This window comes from Chrysochloris asiatica, unplaced genomic scaffold (assembly GCF_000296735.1).
Source record: "Chrysochloris asiatica unplaced genomic scaffold, ChrAsi1.0 scaffold00018, whole genome shotgun sequence".
NCBI lineage: Eukaryota > Metazoa > Chordata > Mammalia > Afrosoricida > Chrysochloridae > Chrysochloris > Chrysochloris asiatica.
This window is the reverse complement of record NW_006408536.1, coordinates 12,063,484-12,073,072: the sequence shown is the minus strand read 5'-3', so window position 1 is coordinate 12,073,072 and position 9,589 is coordinate 12,063,484. Positions and strand designations below refer to the sequence as shown.

General features: G+C 46.3%; 1 protein-coding gene across 1 annotated transcript in view; it reads left to right on the top strand.

Annotated features, from left to right (window-relative positions):
* The window catches only part of PHEX (phosphate regulating endopeptidase homolog, X-linked), a 253,359-nt gene that overhangs the window by 119,561 nt on the left and 124,209 nt on the right, over positions 1-9,589 (top strand). The window contains exon 12 of the mRNA XM_006835574.1: positions 849-950. Within this exon, the coding sequence (XP_006835637.1) occupies positions 849-950 (102 nt within the window). The remainder of the gene's footprint in view (positions 1-848; positions 951-9,589) is intronic.

Genomic DNA, 9,589 nt, shown 5'->3' with positions numbered 1-9,589 from the left:
AAAACTGAAGTATCTCTACAGGAGAATGGCATTTGGGGCCTTGTGCCCTTAAGCAGGCAGAGCCTAGTCAGTCTGTTCCATGGGGGCTTCAGAGGTTGAATGTTAGCATCTCTTTTCCTCCTGTCCTCTCTGCTGATCCACAAACATTGGAGGCAAAGCCAAGACAACCTAATCTCATTGTTTACCCACTTTGTATCAAGTCTTTCAGGAGATAGCTAGTCTGTAGCAGTCCAATCATTTTCATTTGAAACAATTAAGTCTTTTCTGAGTTATGAGGGAGAGGCTAGGCCAGCGAGCAGATGATGGAGAACAGCAAACATCTGGTTTAACCTCTGCACTCAATTTGGAAAGAACTGGGGTCCTGACTTGCCTTGGGGTCTGATTTACGTTGGAGTTGTTTCTCTTGGAAGGCTGCCTCTTCCTGCCTGTTTCTGTTTATAGCATCTCAACTGTTCACTCACTTTCTTCTGCAATTCATTTCTGAAATAACAGCCCATGCCTTTGCTTCTCTCTCTCCAGCCCTATTAAGCTATTAAAATTAGTTGCCACCTCAATAAGGGTAGACTAATAGCTATAGACAGATAAGTTATTAGTCATAACCTATAGGGGGGATTCCTTTCCTCATATAGTTATTTTACAACTGAGCCATCAAATTACTCATGGAAAGAAATGGTTAGTCATCTTCTAATGATAGGGGGAAGAAAAGGACCTTTTTCTGTAAAAAGAAATTTCACTGGAATGTGGAGGCAAGCTGAAATTAATCTCTTTCCTACTGTGATTAGCACTGAACTATTTTTCATGCAAAGTTTCTTGACTTTGATCCTGTTTCTTTGGGTATCTTCTTGTAGATGGAGGAATTGATTGAAGGTGTTCGCTGGGCTTTTATTGACATGCTAGAGAAAGAAAATGAGTGGATGGATGCAGGGACCAAAAGGAAAGCCAAAGAAAAGGTAAGGATTCCTTTTGATGAAAAAAAGTATACATATATACAACTTTGGTTTAACAAATTTCCATGCTTGAAATGGTGCAGTAGCTTTTTGGTTCCTGACTCAGGTTTATTTGTACAAATAGCATGGGAGGACATTAGCTCCATGCAGATAGCAGCTCAGGGGGTCACACCAATTCCTTTGTCCTCAGATAGTGAACTCTACTCCATCTTTGTGGGGGCCTGGACACCGTTTGGAGCCTGACCTGGAGCCAGAGCTTGAGTTGAGGCCTTGGCTGGAGTTCCAGCCTTACTTTGAGCCTTGGCCTTGGCCTTTGGCTGGTAGAGCCTCAGACCATTAACAACGTGTGCCTGAGAACTCTTCCTGAGTTTGGAAGGGCAGTGTTGGCCAGTCAGCTGAACTTGCGGTTGACACCCCTTGGGGATCTCCTTAGGTTCTTTACAAGAGTAAGCCTTGATCGTATCCATGACCTTAGCGTTATTAGCCTTAATCTTCTTCAGCCCCTTCTTGGCACAGTGCATTTCCCCCAGGAACTTGAGGTCTGCCCCCTTAAAGAGATTCATATAGTTGTGATAGGAGTTTCTTAATGCCCTTTTTGGGGTTGGTTGTACGTGGTGTGGTTCTTGGACTTGACCTTGTGCGAGCTGTCGCCCGCTGCTCCCAGTGTGCCAGGGATTGGAAGAGCACTAGATTTTTCTATTGATGAAGCTGCTCACTGTGAAGGACTCTAGAGTCAGTTGTCTGATTTTGGATGAATACACAGATTTCATCTCCAAGAGGTAAAAGAAATAAAATCTGACTTTTTTTCTAGTAGCATTTTCAAACACCTTGTAATTTAGCCTTTTCTTTTCTCCTAATTGCTGTCTTTAAGAGCCACATGGCTCGCTGCCCAGCAAATTTTGCCATAAGCCATCATTGGCTATGGCAGAATGCAGAGCAGTGGGGAGCCATGGGGAGCAGCTGACAGAAGAGCCCTCAAGACGTACAGAAGAAGAAAACCCCATGTTGGCCATGTGTCCTTCTGTGCATGATGTGTGCAGGTGTCCTAAGGCAAATCTTTCCTGTAACCAAGCAGATCTACTTTCTAACCCATCACTTTGCACAAATGACCTAAATAGCATGCTTATAAACTGCAGACCACTGGTAGACCACTGTGTAGAAATACGGAAATATTTCCTCATAGAAATGAACACTTGTTGGGCCTTGTAAAAATGTCTGGTTCTATGCAACAACAAGGAGTCCTGGTGTGGCACTGTAGGATATGCACTAGACAGAAAGGTCAGTTTGAACCACAAGGCCAGTGGTTCAAGACCACCAACCGCTCCTTAGAAACCTTATACAGGGTTGCTATGAGTTGGAACCAACAACAACTGCAATCAGATAAGGAAATAAAGGAGAAAAGCCTTAGCAGCCGTGATGTTTTCAAATAAAGGAGACCCATCTTGAATTCCCAGTATTCTGATGGAGCCAGAGCTCACGTGAATAGGGAACACCTGCTACCTGCTTAGCGGATGCCACTCTCCTGGACAACTCTGAAATTAGGAACATCTCTTCTGGAGAGCGATGTTTCTGAACTTTCCTGATGATCATCATCTGTGGAGCCTGGACGTTACAGAGCTTCTGAAGCCCTCTCCAAAATGGTCTGCTTTAGTGACTCAGTGGTGCAGTCTGAGCATTTGTAGTTTTCACCAGTCTTTGTCGTGATTCTTATCACTAGGCAAGCCCGGGGAACACTGCTTTGAGCCATGCTTTCGATTCTGTCAGAGCACAAATATTTGTGCCGTATGGTCAAGAAACAAAGAAGGCAACATTCTGGGAAGTCTTGGCTTTGTTGAAATGGGAACGTGCAGAGAATTAGCAAGGATATTTTCTAGAGCTTTTCTACACCCTTCCTCCACCCCAGAAGGATAAACAGGCATATATATTTTTGTCAATAGACATGAAAAGGCTGTTCAGTGTTTGTAGGGAAGAAAGAACTTGGGCAGGGGTGGGGGAGGAAGTGGAGAAAGACAAGGCTTGATTTTTTTTCCCCCCTTGAAAGTCTGTCAAAACTGTCTTAAGTCACGTAAGGCACAGCTGATGAAGGCGGTCGTACACAGGCTGTGATGGGAAACTCTCCAGATGGTAGATGGAACTTCGGCACCAGCTTGTCTTTTTGAAGACTTCCTGATTTTCCAAGCTAGCTTGTGATGTCTAGAACACAGTGTGTCTCAGACAGGGGCAGTTGAGAGTTTAGTGTATCAAAAAACCCCAACAATCCCCCCTGTTCCCATGGAGTAAATTCTAACTCACAGTGTAGTCCTCAAACATAACAACCATGGTGATGATGGCATGGGATCGGGCAGTGTTTCCTTCTGTTGTACGCAGGGTCGCTATGTGAGGCGGAAGGGACTTGGCCCTAATCTAACAACAACACTCTCTAAGGAAGCAGATTGCCACCATAAAGATTTGTTGTTTTCTTCTTTCTCCTGCAGAGTGACTGGTGGATTTGAACCACTGATTTTTATCAGCAGAGTGCTTAATCACTGCACCCCAGGGCTCCTTTCAGTATATTTGTGGTGATGGTGTTCAGTGCTTTGGAGGAGCTTCCAACTCATAGCAACCCTGCATGGGGTTTCCGAGGAGTGGCTGGTGGGTTTGAACTGCTGATCTTGTGTTTAGTCCAGTGCTTATACTACAGCACCACACAGGACTCCTCTCAGCATAATATTGTTAAATGCTGTCAAGTCAGTTCTGACTCATAGTGCCCTGCATAGGACTTCTGAGGAGTGGCTGGTGCGGCTGGTGAGTTTCAACCACCAACTTTGTGGTTCAAGTCAACTTTGCAAGTGGAGTGCTTATCCTTACTTAGCACCACACCAGGACTCAGTATATTAGCAAGTCTTTATCACAGACCAACTCCCTGTGAACCAAGGGAAGGATGAGTATGAATGAGTATGGGGCCATCAGTGTGGAGGGGTGGTGAGGGGGGTGTATGTTATGAACAGATGTCAGGGGAATGTTCGGAGAAGTGTGGTGTGTTCTTTGACAAGCAGTGCTTGCAATTACTTCAGGGAGACCTGCCGAGTTGCATAAGGGATTGGGCACACTTGAGTGCTTGAGTGGGCCTTCAAGGCAAGTGGCCCCTGAGTCCTTGAAGGAGGACTATTCTGTCCTTCTAATATTAGACATGTTCCTGTTTGCCCCCTGAGCTGCTCTCCAGTCTTATATTTTATTTCAATGAGAGCTGACACCTTTTCTTCTAAAAGTACTCTTTGAACACTGCTTTCTTTGAGCCAAGTCCAACCTGCCAGGAAGCACGGTTAGTTCCTCTAGGTATAAATATCAAAGGCAAATTACCCTACTGGATCTCAACAAGTCCCCCAAGTGTCTCTTGTATTTGAGTTTAGAGCACTCACTTTAATGAAAGGCAAGAGAGATGTTGTTTAAGCATCTGCAACAGTTCTCTGAGGCTGCTCCTGCCCTGGACCCCTGAAACATGTCTGGTTTTTTTTTTTCTCCTCCAAATTAAATTAACATGCAGTTCTTGAAATGGCCTCTGGGTGGAGCTCATAGTACTACAAAGACAACATTGAACGGGCTAAAGGTTTTTATGCGGCTTTTCTCCTCGGGTTGTTTTTGAAAAAAAAAATGTTTTTGCCCTTTTTCTCTGCTGTCCTCAATTTGATTGCCTTTTAATAGTCAACAAGCAAGGAGATGCTCTGCTTAACAATTCCTTGACTCTTAGATGGAAAGCTCTGGCTATCTTAGGTCTTTCTTTGTCCTTCTGAGATGCTGAGTTGCCCCTGTATTAAGAAAGGATATGCCGGCTTTGGAAGTGGACGTGAATGATTTGCCTACTCTTTCTTCCTGGTATGACTTGGCACTGTTCTTTGGGCATGTGTTGTATGCAGTATATCACCCAGGCGAAAGATTTCTCATCAATAATAATGTCCACACTGGGCCAGTGCTGAGTCACTTGGCAACCCATTGGGAAAGCTGGGAAAATGCTCCACTTTTGGGGGAGCTTTCTGTTCCTAACCTTGACATTCTGGACTGCAGGTGAGCCATGCACCTCTTCAGAAGTGCTGGCTTCTGTATTTGCTAACATCAGGTCGCCGAGACCCCAAGTTTAGAATGGGAATGTGTGGTTGTGGCTTTGTGGCCCTCTCATGAGGGGGTGGTACCTGTCAGAGATAAATGAGAATGCTCTGCACCTGTGAAGGCTAAATTTGTTTTCTTTCCTCTGTTTTTCTCTCTCCTCCCTATCCCCACCTCCTCTCTTAAGAGGTCACAAGTGGTTTGGGGCTAGGAAACTGATGCTGTAGGCTTCAGCTGGAAATTCAGTCTTTGGAAATAAGCAGCACTTTTTGTTTGGGATTATATGCTCTCTGCAAGCACGTGCTCTTCTTGTCAAGAAGCAGCAGAGGATAGACAGCCTGACATTTGCCTGGTTATAATAAAAGGAGCTCTGGTAGTGTAGTGGTTACGAATTAGGCTGCGAACCTCAAGGTCAGCAGTTGGAAACTACCAGCTGTTCCGCAGGAGAAAGATGAGGCTTTCTGCTCTCGTAAAGATTTACAGCCTCGGAAACCCTGTACAGGGTCTCTGTGAGTCGGAACCGACTCCACGGCACTTAACAACAACAAAGATTTATAGCCTTGGACACCCTATACTGGGTCGCTATGAGTTGGCTGGTGTGGCGCTGCCGGTTAACGTGCTGGACTGCAAGGTTGGTTTGAACTGCAAGGTTGGCTATTCAAGCTCACCAACCACTCCTCAGAAACCCTATACAGGGTCGCTATGGATTGGAAATGACTCGATGGCACTTAACAACAATAGCTGTTGAGTGAGTGTAAGGAGATAGAAAACTTCTCTGGGGAGGTGACTTGGAGAACATTTGCCTCTTCCAGAGCAGATGTGGAGGATCTCAAGGTCACTCCACAATGACTCCGAGGTCTGGTAGGAGAGCCATGCAGCATGCCTACCTTCCTTCGGTCGCCCTGGTGACTGGAATAGGGCTTCAGCTGGAAACCAGGCTGTAGCTGATCGGAGCAGCAGCTTGAACGCATGACTCCCCAGCTGGATTCAGTTAAGGAACTAACACCTGCATCCTTTTGGAAATATTTGTACTCTGTCCCAGAGATCTAAGCTTGCCAGGCCGCACCCAGAGAAAAACACCAGGACACTGAGGCAGCATCTGAAGGATGCAGGGAGTGAGTGGCCTTAACTCTGGCTGAATGCCTCAACTCCACAGGCCTGCAGCTCCCAGGCACAGGGAAGTGTTTTCTGCAGAGGCAAAGTAGAAGTATACTTCACCTCCTTGTGTTGTCTCTGCCCAATCCTAGGGCCTTTTCCCCAGGTATACAGGGGTACCTTACCACATCCTTGCCGCATCCCCTATTCTAGTGGTTCATTAAGTGTGGTCCACAGACCAGCAGCAGGGGACTTGAAAGTGATGTGTGTTCACGGCCTACCCCAGGCCTTCTGAGTATTCTGTGTTGGTGACGCACGCTCAAGTGTGAGAATCACTTCACACCTTTCCCACTTCCCATGGCTGGCACCTCCACTAAAGCCTGCCTTAGTATTCACGTAGGGGGCCTGAGTCCCAGGGAATTAACCCACCCTCCTTAGCAGCCCGTAGCCAATGACTGATAGGAGTTGGGGAATGAATACATGCATCACCCCCCCTCCTCCCTCTAGTGGGACAATCTGAATTGTGTTTCCTGTGGCTTTCGGATGGTCCCTGATGGGATAAAGCGCCAGTCACTGGCTTGCCATAATGGCTGCTGTGATAAAACTCCCTTCCTTTTCCCTCTTGCTTCCCTGCTGGAGTCATGGTGTGGCACTATGGGATAAGCACTGGACTGCTAACTGTAAGATTGGCAGTTCAAACCTACTAGCCATGCCTTGGAAACCCTTTGCAGGGTCACTTTGAGTTGGAATAGAGTCCTGGTGTGGCACTGTAGGGTAAGTACTGAGCTGCTAACCACAAGGTCAGCAGTTCAAACCTGCCCTATTCATAGTCTAAGTTGGAACAGACTCAGGGGCACTTCACCACCACCATGAACAGACTCGACAGCCCTTAACAACCACAACTGGAACCCTCCTCGGGTCTGCTTCTGAGGGAACACACACTAGGACAGGGCCTCTGTGCCATGCACTCATTTGCCTGCAGCTGGGTGAGTAGTTCAGGCCATTCGTTTCCAGAACGCTGAGGATACGCCAGCTGCTAGGCCAGAAGCAGTGGATTTGGAGATCAGCTGTGGTTCCTTTTCTTCAGGAGCTCTCATATTCCTAGGAGTGTGCAGAAGTCACATGGGCGCAGGACGGATGGGGAAAGTGTTTATTAATGCGATGGAGGCTCAGAGTAGTCTTGGGAGTCTAGGAGAGGAAGCTCTCAGCAGCCAAGCATACTGCAGGTGGGTGCGGGAGTGAGGAGAGCACCTCTTCTCTCTCCTTGTCCTTGCATCTGTGGTCAAGGCCCCAAGTCCGCCGGCAGCTGTCACTTTCCTTTTTGGACCCTAGCTCTTGCTTCACCTCATGTCTTCATTTGAAATTGTTTGGTAGAAAAACAGAAAAGGGAGGTGTTTTGTCAAATGGTTTCGTGCTCTTTCTGGTTACAGAATTGAGCATGTTTCTATAACTGCTAAAAGAAGTGGTTACCCAGGTTTCTGCATCCACTGCAGTGCTCACCGGGAGACATCCCTGGTGCACACGTACCGTCTTCAGCTTGCTTGCACTCTGGCTTCATCTCTCTGTCTCACACACTGGCCTCCTCAGGAAGTACAGTGTAGAGTCAAGAGCCTCTGGAAAAAGCCTGCCTATGCTTACAGCCGCAGTCTACAACAGTATACTGCTGTTGCTGCGTGCCATTGAGTCGATTCCAACTCACAGTGATCCTGTGTAGGATTTCTGTCTTTCTGCCACAAAGTGGCTGGTGGATTTGAACTGCAAAACTTGTTAGTAGCCCAATAAGTAAGCCAGTACGCTGCCAGGGTTCCTTATTAGCTATATGGTGGTGGTTTGCCGTCGAGGCAGTGCTGACTCAGTGACACTGTATAGGGTTTTTGAGGCTGTAAATCTTTACGGGAGTAAAATGTCTCATTTTTCTCCAGAGGAGTGACTGGCGCAGTTAGCAGCCCAACGTGTAACCACTATGCTGCCAGGGCTCCTCAATAGCTGTATTGTTGTTGGTTCCAACTCACAGCGACCTTGTATAGCATTTCTGAGGAGCAGCTGGTGAGCTCGAACCATCGTCCTTGCAGTTCAAACTACCGTGCAGTCCAGCACATGAACCCATGTACTCCTTTATTAGCTGTATGTTGTTGTTAGGTGCCGTCGAATCGGTACCGACTCATAGCGACTTTATGCACAGTAGAACAAAACACTGCCCGATTATATAGCCCTTTGGAAATTACTTAATTTCTCTTACACTGTTTCTGCATCTGTAAAATGAGTTGATTAATATCTATCTCAGAGATTTGCTATGAGGATTAAAGGAATTGATACATTTAAAGTACTTCAAAGAAAGCAGGGCTTCCAACCAGTTCATTCAGGTTTGATCCCCAGCTGAGAACTTTGCATTTCCACTCCAGATATACTGAATCTGAATCTACACTAACAAGATCCTTATAGGTGATCCTTATAGCTCTTACAGTATCTGCAAGGATCACCTGGGGATCTTGGTAACTTTTAGCTTCAGATTCAATATAGCTAGAGTGGAAATGCAAAATTCGCAGCAAGCAGCAGAACCCGAATGAACCAAACTGGTTCAAAGCCTCTCCAAGTATGTTCAGCTAGTTATCCCAAACTGCTGTTCTGTGGCAGGGGAGACTTTGGCCCTTGGACTACTTGGTGAGAGGAGGGAGAAGAGAAGCGAGGCTGAATTTGTGTCTGGGTCATTATGATTTCTATTGGCTAGGAGGGTGGTAACAATCAGACCATGGTCTCTGAGGTCCCTTTCACCTGTTAAATAAATGCTCTTATGCTTCAGGTCAAAACATTGTCCCCTCCTCACCACATGCCACCTCCACTCAGCTCCTGTGGGTGCTATGAGAGGGAGATAGGAGGACCTTGTTTTCTCAGTGGACTTTGGATTCTCTAGTGTTGAACAAATTCAGCATTATCTTTGTGATACACATTTTAAACACAAAAGCAAATATTTGGTGTAAGTATGGGTTTGATGCATATATTTATCAAAGGTGCATACCATACCGGCTATGTTGTTGGAGTGAGTTTTGTGGTTTTAGAGCCTCAGTACAGCCAGATTGGCTCCTTAGAAACCAGGATGGTTTCTTCGGACATGTTATCAGGACTGCCAGTCCCTGGACTAGGACATTGTATCTGGTGGAGTAGAGGAAGACCCCCAGTGAGATGGATTGACACAGTGACAGCAACGATGGCCTCACACATAACAATTGTGAGAAAAACACAGGACTGGGCAGCCTTCTATTCTGTTTTTCCTGGGGTCTCTGTGAGTTGCAGCTGGCTCATTAAAATATTTGGGGAATGCTAAAAGATGAATGCTGATGGTAGTTCAAATTCATCAGCTTCTCTGCAGGGGAAAGATGAGGCTGTCTGCTCCCTTAAAGACTGACTCTCAGAAACCCTATACAGGGTTGCTGTGAGTTGGAATCCACTCAATGGCAGTGGGTTTGGGT